At 42.9% G+C, this 25,003-nt stretch overlaps 2 protein-coding genes across 2 annotated transcripts; both read right to left on the bottom strand.

Moving 5' to 3' along the window:
- Nucleotides 1-6,351: 6,351 nt before the first annotated feature.
- LOC127677804 (disks large homolog 5-like) lies at nucleotides 6,352-11,203 on the bottom strand. The gene is made up of 5 exons (XM_052172798.1): nucleotides 11,071-11,203; nucleotides 9,914-10,073; nucleotides 8,546-8,689; nucleotides 7,743-7,923; nucleotides 6,352-6,495 (listed from the first exon to the last, which is right to left on the bottom strand). Exons 1-5 carry the CDS (start codon nucleotides 11,201-11,203, stop codon nucleotides 6,352-6,354), a joined length of 762 nt encoding a protein of 253 aa, XP_052028758.1.
- Nucleotides 11,204-19,841: 8,638 nt separating this feature from the next.
- On the bottom strand, nucleotides 19,842-25,003 carry LOC127677803 (disks large homolog 5-like). Its single transcript, XM_052172797.1, has 6 exons — nucleotides 24,908-25,003; nucleotides 24,626-24,821; nucleotides 23,590-23,749; nucleotides 21,509-21,652; nucleotides 20,690-20,873; nucleotides 19,842-19,985 (listed from the first exon to the last, which is right to left on the bottom strand). The coding sequence occupies exons 1-6, from the start codon at nucleotides 25,001-25,003 to the stop codon at nucleotides 19,842-19,844; spliced, it is 924 nt and encodes a 307-aa protein (XP_052028757.1).

Genomic DNA, 25,003 nt, shown 5'->3' with positions numbered 1-25,003 from the left:
ACTCCCAGGGCAGGCTACAATTTTTTCCTGGCATGGCATTCCCCCAGATCTCTAAGGTATGGACCATTCCATCCAGGATTCTCCAGCCTACAGAATAAACACCTCCAACTCCCCATGCCATTGAAAATTTTCATTTAGCATTCCTTCCCTTGATTAGTTCAGTGCTCATCAAAATGAAAGCAATCCTGTTTGATCTCATTTCCATAAATGATATGGGAGGTTCTTAGGGATTATTTACCATGTAGATGGTTAACCACACCATCCTGACTTGTTTAGTTGGTAAAGTGTTTGCTGGGCCAGCATGAGAATGTGAGTTTGATTCCCAGAATCCATATAAAGCAGTGAGAGATGGTACCATGAGCCTGTAATCTCAGTGTTGGGAGGCAGAGACAGGCACATCCCTGTGGTTTACTTGCCAGGCAGCCTAGCCCAATCAGCTAGCAAAGGACAGGAAAAGATGCCCTCTGAAGTAACAAAACAAACAAACAAACAAACAATACAAACAAACAAACAATGCATCTGGGATCCCAGGAACAACACTCGAGGCAGATCTCTAATTTTGATATACCCGTGTACACATAGGCAAGTGCTTCTGAAAAACAAGTAAAATGTGTATGAGCCTTGGTTCCAACCTCATACGATATCAGCATACAAAGTCTAATTCTACAATCAGATGATTGTAGAATTGACTGTAGATTGTCCTTGAGACTCAGGACAGTCTGGTGTGGAATCCACTTAGCAGAAGACACGTGACATGTGAGATGTGGGCAGGCAAAGACCTCACTGTAGTTTGGGGAGTGACATCCTGCAGAAGGTGTGCTGAGAAAGCTTTCCAGTGCTCACTGAATCTGTCAGTGCCCAGGGAAGGCTACACTTGTCTCCTGTGTGACATGGAGGGCACCCAGAACTCTAAGTATGGACCATTCCAACCAGAAATCCCCATGCTGCAGTCCACAGAGAAACACCTTGAACTTCCCAAGTCACTTAATTCTTTTACCTGACATTTCTTCCTAGATTAGTGTAGTCATCAAAATGAGATCGTGACTGTGCAGGCCTTGCCTGCTGGCCATGTGTCATGTGGCTGTCTGTTAACTGGATTCCATGCAAGGTTGTCCTGAGTTTCCAGTGGGACAGTTTAAATAGCTATCAGGGGAAAATATTCAACCAGTCATATAGACCCTCCCCAAATATCTCTCGGGAATATTTGCTTGCTTTTTACTTGTTGAGGCAGGATCTCTCTGTGTAGTCAAGGTTAGCCCCAAACTCTTGGCAATCCTGTTCCTGGGTTTACAGACATGGGGGCATGTCTGTGTTCATGAAGTACAAAGAGCAGCTAGGTGAAAACACATTCAGTCCCTGGGATGCTGGTCTCACATAGTGCAAAGGTTAAAACATTGCACTCCATACTTTAGTGTGAGAGACAGACTGCAGGGCAGAGCATGCAGAACTGCCCCAGGCATGTAGACACTACTCTCCCCTCTTTCCTTCTCTGCTCCTGTCCTTCCATTATCTCTGAGGATGCATGGGAATGCCCCAAGAGATACACAGGAAACAACCATTTTGGTGCCCATGGTTACTGCCTAGCCAGAGGCAGCACCAAGGTTTTAACTTTTTCACTTTGTTAGACCAGTATTGCTTGATCTTTTTTTCTTGAGGATGGAGTGGTTGTGATGTTAAAAAAAAAAGATGGAAGGAAGCAGGAAAAAGGAAGGAGGGAAGGTCTGGGAATGTTGCTTAGGGATAGGGAGGAAGAGGAGATGTGGTGGGGAGAAGAGAGAGAGGAGGGAGGGGACAGCAGGAAAGGCCTGCACAATCACAGTCCTAATCTTGAAAGTGCACCGTAGGCCTGGGTGCAAGGAACTGTCTGGTCCAGGCCTTGACTTCTGCATCCTGCCTCCCTTAATGTTTGTTAGTATTTATTTAGAAGGACAGAGTAGTAGATTCCAGAACATCCGCTGTTAGCTCTTTTCACTACTGTTATCTCTTTACCTTAAGGTTCTATCTTTGAACGTCAAGGTTTGATCTCTTTGTATGTATGTATGTATGTATGTATGTATGTATGTATGCATGTTTGTGTGTATGTATGTAATATGTTTATGCACTCACACGGACATGCACACGCTCACACCTCTGTGAATCAGGCTTTTATTTTAGAGCTTCTTTCTTGTACAGCACTGGAACTATTCTATTGGTTTACCTGAGATGGCTTGCACCTCTCTGACTGGGAGCCTCAGATGCACACCCCAGGATGCCAGGGTGTTACAGTCCACATCTGCAGATGGCCTTAATCCTCCCTGGAAGCCTGTCCTAAAGGAGTGGGATTACACTTCACCAGGGGGATTTGGAACAGGAACAACTTCCTGACTGATGGTTTCCTCCCATAGAATCTTTAAAAATAGAGTTTCTTCCTATTTGTCAGTTTTTGTGTCTTTTTTTTAATTGAATGAAAATACACAGGGTATATTTTTTCAAGACTCTTTTCATGAATTTATATGCTTGTGTTGTTAAACAGAGACAGTTTATTGCATATTTAGAGACAACTTAAAATGCTTCAGTTTTTTCCCTAACAATTTAGCATACAGCAAAGGTCTTGCTCTTATCTCTTAAAGGATCTCAAAAGTGCTTTAGAAAAATAATAAGCAGGAAATATTATGTTTTTTGGACAATAAATGATTGAACATAAGTAATAATACTTTCTCATTATTAGCTATTTGAGACAAACCCTGAAAGGCCCAGAATTGAATTTCAAAAGCAAGCCTTTATTTTTCTTATGGATTGATGGATGCTCTAGGAAGCTGGCAAATGAAGATAAATATGAAGTGTCATTTCCATCTAGTGGCCACTTTGTGTCACTGCCACCATTTGAGTCAGAGCTGAACCTCAGCTCTGATCCCAGGCTCTGTAAACAGTTAAGCAGACCTGGAAGGGGGAGAGTCCATTCTTCCTGCTTTAGGAGCCAATCAGAGGTTACCAACAAGAGCCAATGAGAAACTCTCAGACAGATGCTAGTGCTTAGACAGTATCCTTTCACTTTTTGTTTACTAATTGAATTTCATCTTGGTGACAGAATGTGATCCCACTGATAAACCGCTTTGGAATTTATTAAAACTTCCTTTTCAAGTGAGTTTTTGTGACATTTCTGTGGGCACTTGATGAACTTACTATTTTTCTTTTTATATTTGTGTGAGCGTGTAAATTTCCAACTAACACAGCAAATTTAAATATTGGGTTTCTCCACCTTCTCATAAGCTTCCTTTATTCTTGACATCATTTTGCTGACACAGGCAACATAGACTTGGCCTCTCTAACTTTGATTTATTGCTTCTTTCTGTGCTGACATTTTTGCCCTGTTGTTTACAGTGACTGCCCCTGCATTGAGGTCTCACTTATCTTCTACCAATTCCCTTTTATCAATTGTTTCAGGAAAGAATTTGTTTGGTCTCTGTTTCTGTCTCATATGCATGTGTGCACATACAGGTGAATGTAGAGTCCATGTTGGGTTCCCTCTATTACCCACACTTTCCCTTTTGATACAGGGTCTCCCTTTGGAGCTGCAGCCTGCCAATTTGGCTATACTTTCTAGCCAGCGAGCCGTTGGTAACAACAGTGTCTCTTCTTCCTTGGAGCTGTCATCATCATGCATGCCATGTTAAATTCATGCCTGTTTTAAAAATTATTCTGCCTTCTCTTGTCAAAAACTTCATCTCGATAGTTTTGCTGCTTCCTATTTGTTCTTTAGCAAACAGGATACTTAGTGTTGTTACTGTTGGGTTTGAGAATCATGTCGCTTCATGCATCTCTGGTGGATCACTTTAGCTCATGTGTGTGTGTGTGTGTGTGTTTGTGTGTGTTTCCCTATGTGCACTTGCCACACGTGTGCAGTTGTACATGGAGGATGGTGTCAGGCTCCTCAGAGCTGGATTTCGATGTGAGCCAGCCATGTGAGTGCTGGAAACTGAACTAAGATCCTCTGGAAGATCAGCAAACACTCTTAACTGCTAAGCTATTATTTCAGGCAGGCATATGCTTTATGATTTTTGAGTATGTGAACTCTACTCACTCTCCTGTCAATAGAAACTTAGTTATTATTTCAAGTGAGGCTAGACTCCACTCTTTTACTTGTTTATTTGCACACTGTCAGTCTAGATTGCACAGGTTTTGGAGCTATTCTGACTTACATCCCAGTCCTATGTCCCTTGTTACTTGCTGTTTCTCCTGGCCAAGTGCTCATGGTCCATCTCCTCTCATGGCGACTCCCTCCTCCTTTGGTCTCCTCTCTTCTCTCTCTCCTGTTTATACTTGTAGCCCCAAGTCAGATAACTAAAAACCCACCTACCTCTATCTATTGCCCAATCACAGGCTTAGCCTTTTACTTGCCAATTAACTTGTGGAGCAAGGTTACACAGCATCCCTTGGTGTAAGTGAGAATCTCCTCATGGGGCAACCAGATCTTGAGGTATAAACTTTATCATTTGATAACAAGCAGCACCAAACCAACCTCCTACTGCTATGAAATTGATCAAAGCCATGTGATTATTTTCATGAACATTTCTTAGATATTAAAAATTTGGAAGCATGTCAGGATGAAGTATTTCTGAGCTGACATTTGGACATCCATGTGTCTAGTGCTACGAAGAAGGGAGCATGGGCCCATTCCACTCCTGCTGCTGAATGCAGCTGAAGCTCCTAAGAACTCCCGTTGGCATGACTGGGCATGGAATGCATATGTCTGTTATGTTTTGTCAGTGGTTTTAGCTCATGATAAGTAATATTGTTAAGATGTAATGTGTCATGTGACTTGAAGTGCTGTGAAGAAAGCACCCATTGTCTCTGGGACCAATCATCGTGTGGTCGCTGCGGCTTGTGCCAGAAATTGGCCAAGAAAAATAGTTAGGCAAATTTTATGTTGTATATCTTCCATCATCAATTAATATAATTATGATTACCTTCTGTTTGCAAAAGTTCTTTGTCATATGGACAGCACATTGATTTTCTGTCTTGATTTCCAGGAATACCCAAGACACAATTCACATATCAAATGCTACTCAAGAAGGAAGAACAAAGTATAAATACTCTAGTTCTTCTTAGAAGGGGGAACAAAATTCCCACAAAGTGTGGAGCAGAGACTGAGGGAAAGACCATCCAGAGACTACCTAGTGATCCATCCCATATACAGCTACAAAACCCAGACACTATTATCGATGCCCACAAGTACTTGCTGCCTGGAGCCGGATATAGGATATAGATGTCACGTGGGAGGCTCTGCTAGTACATGCCAAATACAAAGGGGGACAGTCTCAGCAAGCCACTGAAGAGGATCACCAGTAGCAGACGTAGAGAAAGGATCCAAGTATCTGAAGGGGTTTGCAGCACCATAGGAGGAACAACAATATGAGCCACCCAGTACTCCCAGAGCTCACAGGGACAAACCCATCAACCAGAGAGTGCACTCACAAAAAAGGACCTAGCATGGCAGGACTCTGAAAGACCCAACAAACAGCTGAAACAGTGGATGCATATATGTGCACCCAATCAATGACAGAAGCACCTGATCCCTGTTAATGAGCTAGGGAAGGCTGAAAGAAGCTGAGGGCAATCCAGGAGGAGGACCAGCAGTCTCAATTACTCTGGACATCCAGGATCTCTCAAACACTGGCCCACCAAACAGGCAGCATGCACCAGCTGATATGAGGCTCCCAGCACACATACACTAGTGGTCTGCCAGGCCTGTGTTCATTTAGAGATGGTTTACCTAACCCTCAAGAGATAAGAGGTTCCAGGGAATTTAGAAGTCAGGTGGGGGTGGGGTGGGGACATCCACGTGGAGATGGGGGAGAGGAGGAGGTATGGGATATGGATCAGTTGGAGGGTGTACAGGAGGTGGTGGGGTGGGGTATAAAATATGGAGTGTATGAAAATAACTCATTAATTAACTAATGCACAAAGTGGCTTCGAAGAAAGGAGTCAAGATTTACAAATCAAATTTTCATTCATAAATAAATAAAAAAAACAGGCTTTAAAATGACAGTGAATAAAAACAGTAAAAAGCATGAGCAAAAATGAAAAGTAATAATAAGAACATATAACATCCCAATAACATAACAAATAGCAAAACAATAAAAAACAAAACTTCAACCAAAAGTCTAACAGTAAAATATATGAAGCACAGTTCTCTCACTGCACTCTTAGGAACACAGATGTACAGCCTGTTTCTCCTCTTGGACACTTGGTGGCAGGGCAGTCCTCAGTTCTCTCTCAAGGGGTGTTGTCAGAGCAGGAAAGGGAATGACATCCTGAATCAGCTGGCTCATTGGCTGGGTAGTTAGGGCCTATTCGCCCTGAGGAATTGAATTATGTAGAGGAAGATTCATCCAGGAAATTATGTGGTTGTTGAGGATGGTGCTCTGCAGGGGGCTCCTGAGGTGGGAAATCATTCTGCAGGAGACTCTCTTCCGGGTCTGTGGGAATTTCAGCTCTTGCTACCATTTCTGGGACCTGGAAGAGGAAGGCAGCTATTAAGATAGAGGCTTGGTGGGGACATAAATGTCAGCTGTCAGGCTGCTGCCTCCCACCACCTCAGCAGGAAAGTTATCATTGATCTTTGAACTGACACCATTGCTGTTATAACTGCAGGCAGGGCAAAATATTCAGCAACACTCACAAATACATAGGCTGACAAGATGTCACTCAGACTTATATCAGTGCAAACCAATAAATGGGCAATGGGAAGAGACTTCATTGGGTTCCCCCCAAAAAGCAGAAGGTCACATGCCACCCTGATCAATTAAAAGGAGAAGCACGCAATGATGTTTCCATTTGGTTGTTATTCCTGCAAGTTGTTTCCCACCTGGGAAGTCATACTTCCCTTGCATGACCTCTGTTACACGACCTATAATTTTTTTCCTTTTTAAAATTATATATTTTTATTTTCTATATTCTTTGTTTACATTCCATATGATTTCCCCTTTCTCCCCTCCCCATATGTCCCATAAACCTTCTCTCCACTCATTCTCGAATCACCTCTCTCCCTTTGCTCTGTCCTGATACTCCCCTCCAATGCTAGATCAAGCCTTTCCAGGATCAGGACCCTTTCCTTACTTCTTCATGGGAATCATTTGATATGCTAATTGTGCCTTGGGTATTCAGAGCTTCTGGGCTAATTAATATCCACTTATCAGAGATTGCATTCCATATGTATTCTTTTGTGATTGGGTTTCCTCACTTAGGATGATATTTTCCAGATCCAACCATTTGCCTAAAAATTTCATGAATTCATTGTTTTTAATTGCTGAGTAGTATTCCATCGTGTACATATACCACATTTTCTGTATCCATTCCTCCACTGAGGGACATCTGTGTTCTTTCCAGCTTCTGGCTATTATAAATAAGGCTGCTACGAACATAATGGAGCATTACACGACCTATAATTTGCTCAAAGCTCTGCATGGCATCTCCCCTATAATGAGCACATGCAGGAATGTGACAGGTTATTCACCTGTCACCCTTATTGTACTGTAGTTTCAAGCAGAACAGCAAAATACACTTGACAATAATTCAGTATCTCACAAGAGCCTAACATCCCAGAATACTTGCACATAGACAAAGCAATGTACAACTACATTCCATGAGGTCAGTGACTGCTTGAGCATGTGGACTAGAAAGGTGCTAGGTGAAAGCAAAGATGGATGCAATGGAAAAATGGTATAAAACAGTAGTAGCCTGATTGAGCTGCTTGTCCCTACCTGATGTTGGGTTTGGAGGTTGCTGGTCTTCTCCTGTTCGTCTTTACCATTCATGTTCAAGCCAACCAAGTATTTCTCTATGAGAGACCAGTCAAGAAGTACTTCCTTGCTCTCCTGCATCAGCATGAACCTTCTCCTCTTCACAAGCATCGTCTCCATGAGGAGCCGGCTATGCAGGTTGCTGGAAGCACACTCTGTATAGTAAGATCCTCCTCCATTCATACTTACAGGTCCCATTAAGCCCACCAGGACCCAGGTTGCCATGAAGACCTAATACAATACATCTCAGTACATCCATCACAGCTGCACAAATAGCAGAGAGCAACTTGAGGGAATAAGGATTGCTGCAGCCCAAATACCAGTAAGTGTCCACGTCTCTCCAAAAGAAAGGGGGATTTCCAACTATCCATGACAGCCCAAAGCAATGGGGCAACATCTAATAGTGGGGGGCAAATCCCATCAAAGAAGGTCGGTAGAACCAAGAGGAAGGCATTCTGTCATTGTATTATATCACAATGAGGTCTGTAAAACCCTGCCTGAGTACCAGAGGCCTAGTACTGCATAATAACCCTCTCATGAACTAAATCACCTTTCTATCTAGAGACTCCTGAGTCTGCCTTGATAATACTGGGAGGGGTAACAGTCTCTTACAGACTTATAAAAGGTGAGTCCAAAATCCCAAGGAACACTGTCAGCTAAACATCAGAAGGGATAGAACCAGACCTGCAGACTCTCCAGTCCAGAAAGAAAGGAAGGCAGAAATGGCCTTTCCACAACTGGTGGCCTCCCTCACTGGTACTTACCTATAAAAGTTAATCTCCTTCTTGAGATCCTGGATGTTCTCTTGGGCCTCAATCTTCTCCATCTCTAAGTTGTGAAGAAATGACTTGATCTCCTTCTCCTTTAACTTCAATTGCTCATACATTGGATTCAGCCTCTGGAAGGTCCTGTTACCAGGAACAGAGAACTCCATGAATGTGGATGGTTAAGAATACATCATCTCAGGCTGGGTCCTGTACTACCCCACACCCAGAAAACCACATTCTATATTCTATATACTGGGATATTCTTCAGCACTGGAAACTTGTTTTCCTGTCTCCAGGGTAGCAGAAGCTAGGCATCCAGGTGGAGGGTGCCATGGCTCCCTGTGTTCGCTCAGTAGGGCTGGAGATGCAGTCTAAGCAGCTATATTGTTAAGAGCCCAGGCCACAGATCTTCGCCCACTAGAAACCTGTGGTTATATATTTCCTATTTTCACAACAGGGATTCTAAATCCTGAGTACCTTATACCTTAGAGATGAACATTACACATAATTGTGGAGATGAGACCAGACATCATCACATCTTTATAATCTGCCCAGGAGATACAAATGTATGAACAATTGTGACCCCAGAGCCAAAGAACAGTGTTGATGGGGGCTCCCAGAGTTCAGTACTAACATATACCTGAAACTGTCTTACAGGTAAATCATCAAGACAAAACACAGACTCCTAGATTCCAAAGTGTGAAGGGCAATATAAACATACAAAGTGCATGCACAGGTAGGTGCACGTGAACACACACAGACACACAGAATTGGACACACATACAAGGAGAAATGGAAACAGAGTCAGAGAATGAGAGAGACAGAGATAGAAATGGAAAGAGCACAATGAGATGTAGAAGAAATGCATGCAACATTTCTGTCTCAGAATATAAGGCCTGTGAAGAGGAACAGGCAGAGCATCAGGCGTCTAGTCAAGTACTGAGATGAACAATGTAGACCAGGCCTCTCCAGCTGCTTCCAGGAGCTTCCAGCAGTCAGTCAACTTCCAGGCAATTACAAACACTCAGCACAAACTCACAGCTCCTATAAACTCACAAAGCCACCGCATGTCAAGGGCAGTCCAAATGCACTCTGGGACTCATTTTCCACTATTTCTATCCCTGAATTCTTCATTCCCACAACAAGTCCCTCTTTTCCACTGGAGGGATCAGAAGAGTCCATTTACCACATCACTCCTGAGCAGGCTTCAGGTTCTGCCTTTCCTCTAAGAAGTATTTTGGGACATGAGGTTGGGCACAGGGACATGGTGGTACAGTTTCCTAGAAAACCCCTCCTTAAAAGGGTAAGATGAGGGTGACATTGCTGACCACAGACTGACACCACGGTGTTTGGAGCAATGCATACCTCTTGTTCATGGCTCCCTCTGTGATGGAGATCAGGCGATCATTCACCTCGTTTCTCTCCTGGGTAATGAGCTGCAGCTCTGTGGTCAGCTTCACCTCTTCCTTCTTGGCCTGCTTCTTGCTTAGGATAGTTGCAGGGGATGATGTCTGCCTGCCAGCCCCTGTAGGTAGAATAACACAAGTGAACTTGCATGGTGGGGACACAGAGTATAGACAGACGACCCTGAGACCTGTACAGAAGGACAACAGGCCTAGAAAACAGTGACACCACACAGGGTTTGGTTCAGGCTTGAGATGCCTCCTCAGTGCATCTCAGATCTCCCATCACCGTATAGAGACTTGGAGATGTAAGCAGACAGGTGTGTCCTCTGTCTCCCTACACATGCTTAAGATGACCACAGAGATGGCTTTCAGGGCTTATTAACATCTGCACAGGGTGCATCTTGGCTTCAGAGTCCTGTGGTTATACAAGTCAGATGATAAATTCATGGTCCACAAGTATATGAGTACTTGGAGATGTTCAAATCTCCTACCCTGTTACTTGATGCCCAGGACATGGGATTATAACATCATGCAGTGTGAGAACATGCTCAACACACTGATCAGATCCCCCTATTAAAACTCCAAACACCCCAGAAGTATCAATTGAATCACATCTCTGTCTGGGTGTATCCCCTGCTACAGATTTTTGTATGTAGTACAGAAATGCTTCCTACCTACAGCTGGTGATAAAGAAAGGTAGGGTGGGAACTGTCACGGAGAGAACATAAGGTCATGGCCTGGAGCACAATTCTCTCCCTGCTACTACTGTCATATAGCCACTGGTGCTAAATGAAGCCATGAGAGTGAAGGGCAGTGATGCCCTGCCCTAAATTTGCATAGGTTAGACCCTCTGTGACTCCTGATGCTCTCATTCTGTCCCCTGTAACACCCACTATGCCCATTGAAAGTAAAGACTTGGAGTTCACAGAATAACAGCTTTGACCTTGCCATCTCCTGCCTTAAGGACTAGAGAAAATAATGTTCTGAAATTCTTGATTTTCAAGAATTGTGATAATCATGAAAGTTCTTTTCCTACCCAGACACTGCAGGTCCTGCCCCCCATTGTTAGAAAGGCCAGCTCAGGCCACCCCTGCACATCCACTTCCCCGAACTTACTCCGCATTCCCCAAGACCATCTCCTTCGTCCTTCATTACTCTCAGAAGAAAGGGCAGTTTCCTTCCTCCTCTCTCTAGTCTCTCTCCCATCTTCCCTCGCTCTCCCAAAAAGTTTTCTCAGTCGGGCAAACATGTCTATGGAAGTATCCTCTATACACTGACTGAGAAACCTCAGTGTACGTGTTGTTGCTACAACACTGGTGACATCACAGTGGATGCCAAGAACTCTCTAGGAAACAATAGAATGTCCAAGAAGGAACTGCTGATGTCATGGGGTACAGCCATTGGCTCCCTGCTAATGTTCTCCCTATACTGATAGAAAGCTGAGCTGCCCTTTCCTGGAGTCTCCCCTGGGGCTTTGCCATTGAGCCCATCCTCCTTCCAAAGCCAGGGTTTGCTCTAGGCTTGATTGGCAACACCCAAGTCACCCCTATGTATCTTTCTGAATGTTTACTTTTCAAAACCTTCTCAGAAATGTCTCATCCTACCTCAGAATTTTTGCAATCAGCTATATGAACTATTAAAATCTGCTGAGAACTCACTCCAGTTTTAATATGCAGTCAAAAGTTCTTCTTTCTCATCATGTACAGGTTCATGAAATCACATCCAGGCAGTTCCTGCAAGGCAGGTTCCAATGTCGGTGTGTGTTAGGGTGACAGTCATGAAGCCCTGTGTTTAGCATTTCAAAATTGCCGCAAGATGCCTTAGGAGAGAGAGAGAGAGAGTAACAGTATCTTTGTGTTGGCAATAATTTGAGATCTGTTGTTAGGGGAAACTAGAATATTTGAGCCACCAATGGAAAGGCCCTCAGGCTGAGTTGAGGCTCTCATCTCTGCACCAGAGTCACCAAAAGAGGATTGCTTACAGCCCTCTGTAAGCTACAAAATGAGATTCTGTCAGAACAAAATAAAATAGTCAACAGCAATAAAGTGTGTAGGAAAAAATAATAGATATAGGTTAGTGCACAGAGCATCTCTGTTTGGGTTCATGATTGGCCCCATAAACCACACAAATACTTATCTAAGGAAGATAGGGCAGTTTTATTGAATTCAGACCTTAATACTGTTTGATCAGAATGATAGCTAATGTTTTGGTTGTTAAGCAATGACCCCAAACATTTGTCTTTGTCAACTTATAAATTCAAAACAAGACAAAACAAAACTAAACAAAACAAAACAACCACAAGTAGCTCATATGAAGTGGTCAGTTCTGATCAGGCCATTTCAGATATAAGAGTGCATAGTGGATCTTAATTTGATGGGTCTCATGTAAATGTTTTAGAACCTTGTAAGTTTAACAAACATCATACTAAACACAACAGGATTTGATCACCATGACTTTGCTCTGAGACATGTTTGTTTTTCTGTGTCAATGATTGGCAGGCATATTACAGCAACAATCTGAAATGGTTGGGGTAGACATAGAAAAAAATGACTGTAGTTATGCTGGTGTGTACATGCCTCAGCATTAGAAAATCCAGTTCTCTTCCAGTGACTAGTACTGACCTAAGAGTCCTAGGAGCCCCACTTGTAAGCCTAGCTACGAGAAAGTGGAAGCAGGAATATTTGAGCTGAAGGTTAACCTGGAAAGCCAGGTAGAGCACAACATGGAATATTTGAGACACTGTTTCAGGAAACAACACTGAAAAATATTATACACCCACAGCCTCAGCTACAAATCCTTGTTTATTATAAAGAACTTACCATTCTCTCCTTACCAGTCTTTCATTCTGGGAAGATGGAGAAGTAGAGATGATTTTTCTTTTCTAAAGATTTTGTTCTATTGTTCCCTGGGTCCAGATTAATAACAAATGAAAGTGGTTATGACTTTTTGAACTACTGAATATTATCCACTGCTGCTGGCATGATACTGTGCCAATGACAATCTCTAGCTTCCCTGAGTGCTGCTGCCCCATTATGAAATATCAAGTGCTGAGGCTAAAGCCCAGTGAACCTTTCAAGGGGATAGACAGAAGTCATCAGAGATACTCCACTTCCATGTCTTGAGATTATATCAAGCAGACACAATGAGGACCTAGTAGTCTAATTAGCCATACATCCTCCTTCTCCCACTGCCATGTTTCTTAGTTCAGTACAGGACAGAGTTCATGCACCTTTATCCCAGATTTATCTTGATTTATTTCCCCAGAGCCCAGACCTTTTAGAAAATTGGGTGTAGTCAAGCAATTGCTGCCCTCAATAAGATTTGAAGATCATTGCCCTGCGGTCTGAGGTCACCACCATCTTGGCTCCTGTGACCAAGCAGCCAGCTCAGCCAGAAATGCAGGGAAGACGAGAGTGAAAGATTGCTTGGGACACAGCCCTCCTGGGTTCCTTCTGCACGTAGGAACTGGGCAGCTCTACAGGTGTCTGGCCACATATCCTGCAAGGGAGCATCTGACTTGCATGGAGTCCTGCACTTAGAAGGAGAGAGCCCTGCTTTCAGAGACCTGTGCCACATCTGACAAGGGGAAGATCTCACGTCCTGACACTCTAGAGAACTGGCAGGAGCAGGTTAATCACCACTGCCCTGTTCCATTAGATGTGGTAGACGTGTGCTACATCTGACAAGGAGAAGATCTTACCTCCTGATACTCTCTCGAGAACTGGCAGGAGCAAGTCATTTGGTAAGAATCATCCAGCACCCATAGAGGCCCAGAGCCGCTCACTCACTACCTGGGCACTGAGAAGGCTGAGCAGCACTGCTCAGGCCCCTCCTTTCAGGTAAAAAACACAGTCTCTGCTCTCCTTCTTAGGAGCTCCTGTTGAGGCCTCGAACTTGTCCAAACATTGTAAGGTCATGCTGTTATTTTCCCTAATGATACAATTCTTCTTGATAAGGCTTGCCCCCTTCCATATCTGTAGCAAACTTGTCATATCACAGCCATCTATATTATGTAATATGCCTCTCAGTCATGGATATAAAACAAAAGAAAAATCTTGATTCAGAGCAGAGTCATGCTGACCATGTACCATGGAATGTTCTGTACATTGTGAGGTTTGTTAATCTTATTAATTTCTACATCTATATACTTCCCATAGCCCCATGAAATTCAAGGTCAGTATTACTATTATGTCTAAAATAGCTTGAGTCAGGGTCCACATAGGGCAGCATTTCCAGCCCTTGTGCATGAGCTCTTGTGGTTTTTACACAGAGCTGGCCCTGAGAAATAGGTAGTGCATATTATTGATCTGTTGCCCTGATTGGTCAGTCTTGAGGTATTCATTCAATAAACCATCCCTGTTTAGCTGGATTCAGGGTTTTTTGTTTTTTTTTTTTTTAGTTATTGGTTTTTTGAGTGAACCCTGGACAAGAACCCTTCCATTTCGCAGCACTTAGGAGTGTGAGCCAAGGTCAGGAATGGAGACATCTTACAATACATTATGTGACAGTAGGATGGGTGATTTATCCCTTGTGATAAGGATCAGGGGTGTCCTTGGTACTTTTTAGGTCCCTATCAGCCTTGTGCAACACCTTCAAGAGCCCGGTTCTGATTTTCCTTGGGACCATTTTGTTCCCATGATGATGCACTCAGATATGCCTGGGAACAACCAGAACAATTAATTGACAGAGAGCTGGATTTCTATAATGAAGGTAACATTGCCAACTTATGTTGCAGGATATTTGTTTTGATTGCAAACTATAAGATTGAGTTATTTACTGAAAACAAACAAAGAAAACATTTTACATTTTAGCCCAGGCCTAGCACAGATCTTTAACCCAAGAGCTTTCGGTTCATTTTACTTTCTTGTCCTGTGGCTCAACACTAGCACACACCTGTATTGCAAAGCAAAAGAAAGTCAATTCCAGGTCAAGAGGCAGAGCAAGTAACCCTTGAAAGGTAATGGATATAAGTAAACCAAAGGAAGGTCTTTGAGTTGAAAGATATTGAGGACAGAGTGGAGTAGGAGGGTCAGGTGAGGGCTTGACCTCTCTGACCTGGCAGGTTTTCACCCCAGCATCTGGCTCCTGAGTCTTCATTGTTAAAATTAAATGACTGGCATATGTGTATTTTTTAAATGTATTTATTAATTATTCCATTTGATTACATCTTAAATAATATACCACTTCCTGCTTACCCCTCCAACAACCCCTCAAACAACATCTGCCCTTTCCCACTGCCCTGTGCCTGTATGAGGGCGCTCCCCCACTCACCCACCCTCTCCTGACCTACTGCTTCCGCATCATACCCTAGGGCATCAAACTTCCACAGTACTAAGTGCCTCTCCTCCATTGCTGTCAGGCAAGGCCATCCTCTGCTACAATGTATCTAGAGGTAAAGATCCCTCCCTGAACACTTCTCAGTTTGTAGTCTAGTCATTGGGATCACGAGGTGGTCCTGGCTGCAGATGTTGTTCTTCCAACAGTGTTTCCATTCCCCTCTGCTGCTCCAGCTTTTCTCTCAGCTCCCCACCAGATTCCCTGAGCTCAGTCTAATGGTTGGCTCCAGTGTTCAGCTGCTAGCCAACCTTCTGTAAGAACCTTCACAAGAGGATCCTATCAGCAAGCACCTCTTTACCACAGCAACAGTGTCTGGTTTGGTGTCTGCAGACATGATGGATCCCCAGGTAGGGCAGTCCCTGGATGGCCCTTCCTTCCGTCTCTGGACTATTAGCAGTCCCTGCTCTTTTGCTCAGGAACATTTCTGGGTTACTAATTTTGAAATGAGTTGGTGGGACCATCCCTTGAAGGAGGGTGGTCCCTGGGGTTTGTGGGAGTGTGGGGAAGTGTTCCTATCACTGTAGGTGGTCTCTACAAGTTCTACCTCTCCCTTCTCTGTGCATTTCAGCTAAAGTCATCCCCTTTGGGTCCTGGGAGCCTCATGTTTACCTGTTGTCTGTGTCCCTCAGGTGGCTATCCCCAGTTCCTCACCCTCCCTGCTATATATTTTTGTTCTATTTCCAGACCCTCTGTACCTCCCTCCTATCCTCACCAGTACCTGACACTGCCCCCTTATATCCTCCCCCTACTCTCTCCCTCCCAGGTCTCCTCTACCTCCACATCACAACATCATCCTGTTATGTCCACAATGCAGGACTGAAGCAGCCATGCCCTGGTCTCCCTTCCTTCTAAGCTCCATAGTGTCTGTGGGTTGTATCATGGGCATTGTGAAGCTTAGGTCAAATATCCACTTATCAGTAAACACATAACATGTGTGTTACTTTGTGTCTGGGTTCCCTCACTCAGGATGATATTTTCTAGTTCTATTCATTTGCCTGCATATTGTATAAAGGCATTTTTTATTGCTTACTAGTACTCCATTCTGTAACCATATTTTCTATATCTACTCTTCTGTAGAGGGACATCTGAGTTCTTTTTAGCTTCTGGCTATTATAAATAAGTCTGCTATGAAGATAGTAGAAAATGTGTCCTTGTTATGTGTTGGAATATTTTTTTGGGGGGGTATATGCCCAGTATTGGTATAGCTAGGTCTTCAGGTAAAACTATTTCTAATATTGTTAGGCACTGCCAGATTGATTTCTAAAGTTGTTTTACTCGCTTGTAGTCCCATCAAAAATGGAGGATAGTTCCTTTTTATCCACAGCCTGGATATCATCTGCTGTCACCTGTGGGGTGGATTCTCAAAGTTGTTTTGTTTGTATTTCCCTGTTAACCAAGGATGTTGAACATTTCTTTAAGTACTTCTCAGGCATTCTCTGAGATTTCTCCGTTTAACTCAGTACTCCTCTTTTTTCATAGGGCTATTTGGTTCTCTGAAGTCTAACTTGTTGAGTTCTCTGTATATTTTAGATATGTGCCCTCTATCAGATATAGGATTGGTAAAAAAATATCCAATCTGTAGGTTGCTGATTTGTCTTATTGACAGTGTCCTTTGCCTTACAGAAGTTTGCAACTTTGTGAGGTGCCATTTGTCTGTATTTGATCTTAAAGCATAAGGCATTGGTATTCTGTCCAGGATGGTTTTCCTTTTGCCTTTGTGCTCAAGGCTCTTCCAATCTTTCTCTTCTATTAGATTAGATTGGGAAAGGATCTTCACCTACCCTACATCAGACAGATGGTGGAATCTTGAATGCAACAACGTTCCAAATAGGCTAGAAGAAATTCAAATGTGGGTGTGGTCAACCGCAAAATGCGTGCTTGTGAACAGCTGTGGACCGGACGACCCTCTAAATATTAGTAGCTCCAAAGCTTCCAGATATACATACCTGTTTAATGCTTTGAAATACACATTAAACAAATATTATCAGGTTGGAACTAGTAAAGGGGTCTGTCTGTCCTGATTTCTCATGTTGGTAATTTTCTTCAAATCTGTGGCTCATGTCTTCCTCCTGTCTTCTCCCTCTGTGCATTGGCCTGAAAGATTTTACTAGCTCCCATAGCTTCAATCACCTAAATAGGCCAGGTTTTTCTCCTATGTTTGAGACATGGTATTGTCTGTTAGATGTACAATTACCTCAAACATCTCAGGTCCAGACTTCACTCTATCATTATTCTTAAACTATACAGTCTTTTGTTTGCATGCAGAAGAAGACACAGCTCCTTCTTACAGCTCCTCCAGTGTCATACCATCTTGGATTCTGCTCTATTCTCAATGATGATAATGGACTAATGGACTTAACCTTGGAACCTGTCACCCAGCCACAATTAAATATTGCCTCTTATAACAAAGTTGCTTTGGTCGTTGTGTCTTTTCACAGTTTGAGAAGCTGTGTTTTTGTCTTGCTTTAATCTGGTACTTTCTCAGTATGACATGTCAACTTCATTAGTCATTAGGGAAATGCAAATCAAAATAACCCTAAGATTTCATCTTACACCAGTCAGAATGGCTAAGATTAAAAATTCAGGAGATAGCAGGTATTGGAGAGGGTGTGGAGAAAGAGGAACACTCCTCCACTGCTGGTGGGGTTGCAAATTGGTACAACCACTCTGGAAATCAGTCTGGCGGTTCCTCCAAAAACTGGGCACCTCACTTCCAGAAGATCCTGCTATACCACTCCTGGGCATATATCCAGAGGATTCCCCACCATGTAATAAGGATACATGCTCTACTATGTTCATAGCAGCCCTATTTATAATTGCCAGATGCTGGAAAGAACCCAGGTATCCCTCAACAGAAGAGTGGATGCAAAAAATGTGGTATATCTACACAATGGAGTACTATTCAGCCATTAGAAACAATGAATTCATGAAATTCTTAGGCAAATTGGATGGAGCTAGAGAACATCATATTAAGTGAGGTAACCCAGACTCAAAAGGTGAATCATGGTATGCACTCACTAATAAGTGGTTATTAACCTAGAAAACTGGAATACCCAAAACATAATCCACACATCAAATGAGATACAAGAAGAAAGGAGGAGTGGCCCCTGGTTCTGGAAAGACTCAGTGAAACAGTATTCGGCAAAACCAGAACGGGGAAGTGGGAAGGGGTGGGAGGGAGGACAGGGGAAGAGAAGGGGGCTTACGGGACTTTCGGGGAGTTGGGGGGCTAGAAAAGGGGAAATCATTTGAAATGTAAATAAATTATATCAAATAAAAAAATTTAAAAAAATTAAAAAAAAAAAAAGAAATCCAATTGGTCCAAAACTTTAATTTGTTTCACTGAGTCCCTGTTTATTTTCTGATTTCCTGATGAGTTCATTGAGGAGAGTGGGGTGTTGAAGTCACCCACAATTGTTGTGTCAGGTGCAATATGTGATTTGAGCTTTAGTAAAGATTCATTGATGAATGAGGATACACTTGCATTTGGAGCATAGATTTGAAAATCTTTTCTTATAGGTCTTTCATTGCTTGAATAAACTTATACCAAGATACAATTTATTAATTCTGGGTACTGTATGTTGTGGCTTTCCTAATTTTTTTCAGCTTCTTTATCCTTTAATAAAAACAGCTACTGACTTTTTTAAGTTCATTATGAATCAAGAGACTTTCCCTGTAGGTGTTTATCAGGTATAGTTCTTTTGTACATCGTTAGGAATCACTTAAGTATACTATCATATCATGTGTAAATAGCAATACTTTGACATTGTCCCTTACCTTTTGTATGCCCTTGATGTCATTTTGTTGTCTGATTGCTCTAGGTAGAAATTCATGGGCTATATTAAATAGATAGGAGCTGCAGTCTCCATTCTAATAGAGTTCTATATTTTAGGAGTAGGAGAATACATGACAGCATGGAGCGAGTATGTCAGTGATTACATCCTAAAGTGTGTATCCGTGGGAGAAGCCACATTATTCATACGAAGACCATTGTCTTGTATACCCTAGTGGGCTTTGAAATCAGTCTGTAGCCAGGCTTCCTGGGGCTTACAGAGATCCATCTGTGGTTGTGAGGTCTATGTCTACAGGATAGGACAGAAAACCTGAATAAGTAATATGGTCTCAAAAGTGAGGAGTTACAAATACATTTTTATTCATCAGAAATACATTTCAAAAACAGGCTTTTAAAGATAATTACTATAAACAGTGAAAAGCATAACGAAAAAAAGCAATAACAATAATATATAATATCTAATAACATAACAAGTAACAAAACAGCAAAAACAAAAAACAAAAATCAAAACAAAAAACAAAAAACAAAACCAAACAGCAACCAAAACTCTAGCAATAAATTATATGAACCAGAGTTCTCTCACAACACTTTCAGCAACAGGGACATACAGTTTGTTTCTTCTCTTGGACATGTGGTGGCAGGGCAGTCACCTCAGTTCTCCCCCAAGGGGTGTTGTTTGTACAGGAAAGGGAATAAATTCCTGAATTGATTGGTCACTGGCTAGGTAGTTAGTGCCCATTCAACCTGAGGAGTTCAATTATGTGGTAGAAGACTCATCCAAGGAATTTTGTGGCTGTTGAGGATGGAGATTAGCAGTGTCTTCCTGAAGTGGCAACTCATTCTGCAGGAGGCCCTCTTCCTGGGCTGTGGAAATTTCAGCTCTTGATACACTCTCAGCATCCTAGAAGAGGAAGGCAGTTATTAAGACAGAGGCTTGTTGGGAACCTAAATGTCAGCTGTCAGGCTGCTGCCTCCCACCAACTCAATAGGAATGTTATCATTGACCTTTTAACTTACACCATTGCTATTATAACTGTAGGCACAGCAACATATTCAGCAACATTAACCTATTACATGGGCTGACAAGCTGCTACTCATTTTTATCAGGGCACACCAAGAAATGGGCAATTGGAAGAGACCTCAATGGGTTACAGGAGGAAAGGAAAATGGCACATGCCACACAGATCAAAGACAAGGAGAATAACATATTTCTTATTAGTGTTTGAATTTTAACCCTGCAAATTGCTTTCCACTTGGGAAGTCACATGACCCTTGTGTGACCTCTGTCACAGGACCCAGAACTTACTCAAAGCTCTGCAAAGCAGCCCACATATCATGAGCAGGTGTAGGAATGCTGCATGGTATTGATCTATCACCCTTACTGGTCTTCAGAATAAAGAGGAGTAGAAAGGTATACTTGCCATATTTCAGCTTATCTCAAGAGGTTCACAACCCAGAATGTGCATAGCAATGACCAACTACATTCCATGAGGTGGGTGGCTGCTAGGGACTGTGCATTAGAATGGTGCTGTGTGAAAGCAAAGATGGATGCAGTGGGAAAATGTTATCAGTCAGTATAAGCCAGGCTGAGCTGCTTGTACCTACCTGATGTTGTTGGCCCTGGAGGATGCTGGTCTTGTCCTGTTCATCCTTAACATTCAGGTTCAAGTCAATCAGGTATTGCTGAATGATGGTCCAATCAGCATGTACTTCCTTGTTCTCCTGCTTCAGTGTAACCAATCTCTTATTCATAATGTTCTTCTGCATCAGGAGCCGGCTGTGCAGGTTGCTAGAGACAAAATCTTCATGGTAAGATCCTGCAGGCTCCTCCTCCCATTCCTACATCAAGGTCCCATTAACCCCACCACGACCTAGGTTCCCAGGAATACCTAATGCAATACTTCTCAATACATTCTTGAGAGGTACACAAACAGAGAATAGCAACTTGAGGGAAGAAATAAATGATTGCTGCAGTCCAAACACCAATAAGGTTGCATGTCTCTCCAAAGAACACGGTATCTGAAACCATCCATAACAGCCCAAAGCATTTCAGCAACATCAATTAGTAGCTTGCAGATACCCTCAATGCAGTCAGTAGAATCAAGAGGAGGGCATTGCATCCTTTTGTTAGATCACATTTAGCTCTGTAAAACCATGCCTGAGTCCCACAGACCTAGAACTGTACCATAACCCTCTCATGATCTGAATCACTCTTCTAATGAGAGGCTCCTGATGATGCCTGGACAATGTTAGGGTGAGTAACAGTCTCTTACAGACTTTGAAACTGACAGGAAAAGTCCCAAGGCACAGTGATGGCTAAAAGGCAGAAGGGATAGAATCAGACCTGCAGACTCTCCAGTCCAGGAACAAAGGAAGGCAGAAATGGCCATTGCACACCTGGTGACCTCCATGAACAGTACTTACCGATAGAAGTTAATCTCCTTCCTGAGATCCTGGAAGTTCTGTTTGGCCTCAATGTTCTCCTTCTCTAAGGTGTGTAGAAATGTCATAATCTCCTTCTCCTTTAACTTTAATTTTTCATATAATGGACTTGGTGTGTAGTATGGCCTGTCCCCAGGAAGATAGAACTCCATGAACATGTGCTTTTTTAAACACCTTTTCAGAAACCAAGACACATAGACATCTAAGTATTTTATTTATTTTTTATTTATATTTATATTTATATATTTTTTGTTGTATTTTTGAGACAAGGTTTCTCTGTGTAGCCCTGGCTGTCCTGCACCTCACTGTGTAGACAAGGCTGGCCTCAAACTCAGAAATCCATGTACCACTGCCTCCCAAATGCTGGGAATACAGGTGTGTGCTACCATGGCCTGGCTGAAAATGTGTTTCTTTTTTTTATTCGATATATATATATATATATATTTGCATTTCAAACGTTTTCCCCTTTTCTGGGTTACCACTCCCCAAAAGTCTCATAAGCCCTCTTCCCTCCCCCTACTCCCCAATCTACCCTTTCCCACTTCCCTGTTCTGGTATTGCCCCATACTGCTACTGATTTCCATAAACAGGGGCCACTCCTCTGTTCTACGAACACATGTCCACAGACATGAACACAGACTGGGTCTTGTACTCCCAGCACAGGAAGGTCAATTCCCGGATTCTACATGCTGAGATCTTTTTCATCTTTGAAAACTTTTTATCCTTTCCCAAGGACAGCATAAGCTATGTATCCTTATGGAGGGTGCCCTGGCTCCCTGTGTTTACTCATTAGCTCTGGAGGGGCAGTCTAGCCCCTCGTGCCCTCAATAGCCTAGGCCACAGGTCGTTGCCAACTAGACACCTGTGATTATATTTTCCCTGTTTTGACAACACTGATTATAATTCCTGGATAACTAACACTTCAGAGGCAGACATTACACATAATTCTTGAGATGAAAGCAGACATAACCTATGCTTTATAATCTGCCCAAGAGGTGCAACTGTTTACATAAATGTCCCCATAAAGAGAGGGACAGTGCTATTTAAAGTGGGGGCTCCCAGACATCAGGACTCACATCACCTTGAAACTGCAAGTAAATCCTCAGTCCAGTACACAGACCACAAGATTCCAAAGTGTGGATAAATATAAATTTACAAAACAGAAGCACATGTATGTACACATGGAAGCAAACAGACTCATAGACTGGAACACACAAATTAGGAGAAAATGACACAGAGCCAGAGAATGAGAAATACAGAGACAGAACTAGAGAGAACAGAATGAGAATTAGCAGAAATGTATGCAACATTACTGTCTCAGAGTACCCTGGATGTCACAGATCCCTGAATTTAAAAGAGTAGAGAGAAATATAAACATGCAAAAATTTATTCACAAGAGACACCACAATCATGTGCACACACACATGCATACACACAGAAACAGATATACACACATGTGTACACACATATAAGGGAAAAAAGAGACAGAGTAACAGAACGACAGAGAGAGAGAGAGTGAATCAGAGACAGAAGCAGAGAGAACACGAGATGCAGAAGAAATGCATGCAACATTACAGTCTCAGAGTATAAGTCACTCAGAGAAAGCGGAACAGGCAGAGCCTCAGGCGTCTAGTCAAGCACTGAGATGAACAATGTGGGACCAGGCCCTTCCATCTGCATCTAGCAATTTACAGCACTCAGTCACCTGCCAGTCCAGTACAAACACTCACCACAAACTCTTAGCTCCTATAACCTCAGAAAAGCACCTCCTTTCAAGGGCGTTCCAAAAGCACTCTGGGAACTCACTGACCATTGCCTCTATCCCTGAATTCTTCACTCAGACCACAAGTCCCACTTTTGATCTGGAGGAAGCAGAAGAGTCCATTTCCCATCTTACTCCTGACCAAGCTTCAGGTTCTGCCTCTCCTCTAAGAAGTATTTAGGGACATGAGGTTTGACCCAGAGATATCATGAGGATAAACCTTCCTATGATCAACTACCTTAAAAAGACAAGTGTGGCATTGACTCCAGATGAACACCACAGCATTTGGAGCAATGCATACCTCTTGTTCATGGCTCCCTCTGTGACATAGATCAAGCGATCTCTCAGCTCATTTCTCTCTTGGGTAACGAGCTGCAGCTCTCTGGTCAGCCTCTTCTCTTCCTCCTTGGCCTGCTTCTTGCTCAGGACAGTTGCAGGGGATGATGTCTGCCTGCCAGACCCTGTAGGTAAAAGAACACAAGTGAACTTAAACGTTGGTAATGCATAGAGTATAGACAGACTACTCTGAGGCCTATAAAGTAGACCACAGGCCTAGAACCCAGTGACTCCAAACAGAGTTTCGTCCAGGCTTTAGATGCATCCTCAGTGGATCTCAGTTCTCCCATCACTCCATAGAGACTAGGAGATGTAAGCAGCCATGTGTGTCCTCTGTCTCCCTATGTATTCTTATGATGGCCACAGAGATGGCTTCTCCTGGCTTATTACCAAATGCACAGAGTGCAACTTGGCTTCAGAGTCCTTAGTCCTCTGGTTTCACAAGTCACACTATAAATTCACTATTCACAAGTACTTGAGTGCTGTATGATGTTCAGATCTCCGATCCTGTTACTCTAGGCCCAGGAAATGGCCTTAAAACATCCTGCAGGGGGAGAACACACTGATTTCTTTCCTCTATTGAAACAACAAGCACTACAGAAGTGGCCACAGGATGGAATCTCTGCTGGGTTTATCAACTCTGATAGGTCTTTGATTACAATACAATTATTCCTGCCACCCACAACCAGTGGGAAAGCTAAGTTCGGAACTTTGAGGGAGAGAAAGTCAGAGTAGTTCTGAGAACAAGAGGTTATCAGCAGGGGCACAAATCTCTCCCTGGTACTATTGTCAGAGAAGCTGAAGCTAGAAGCATGGTAGTAAAGGCATTGATGCCCTTCCCTAAATTGGTGTAGGTTAGATCCTCTGTGACTCCTGATGCTCTCATTCTGTCCCCAAGTAACAACCACAATACTCAGTGAAAGTGAAGAATTGGAATTTGCTAGAAAGGCCAGCTCAAGCCACCCTGCCAGGAAGCTCAATATCCACTTCCCAGTACTTACTCCACATTCTCCATGACCACCTCCTTTGTCCTTCATTACTCTCAGATGAAAGGCCAGCTTCCTTCCTCCTCTCTCTAGTCTCTCTCCCATCCACATTGGTTCTCCGAAATAGTTTTCTGAGCCGGGAAAACATGTCTATCAGTGTATCCTCTAGACACTGACTAAGAAACCTCAATGCTCTGCTGTTGCTACAACACTGGTGACATCACAGGTCATGCCAAGAACTCTCCAGAAGATTATAGAATGTTCAAGAAGGGACTGCTGATGTCATGGGTTACATACAGCCCTTGGCTCCCTGCTAATGTTCTCCCTGTACTGAACATGAAGCTTAAGTGCTCTTTCCTGAAGACTCTCCTGGGGCATAGCCACTGAGCCCAT

This window comes from Apodemus sylvaticus, chromosome 2 (assembly GCF_947179515.1).
Source record: "Apodemus sylvaticus chromosome 2, mApoSyl1.1, whole genome shotgun sequence".
Classification (NCBI taxonomy): domain Eukaryota; kingdom Metazoa; phylum Chordata; class Mammalia; order Rodentia; family Muridae; genus Apodemus; species Apodemus sylvaticus.
This window is presented reverse-complemented; position numbering and strand designations above follow the sequence as displayed.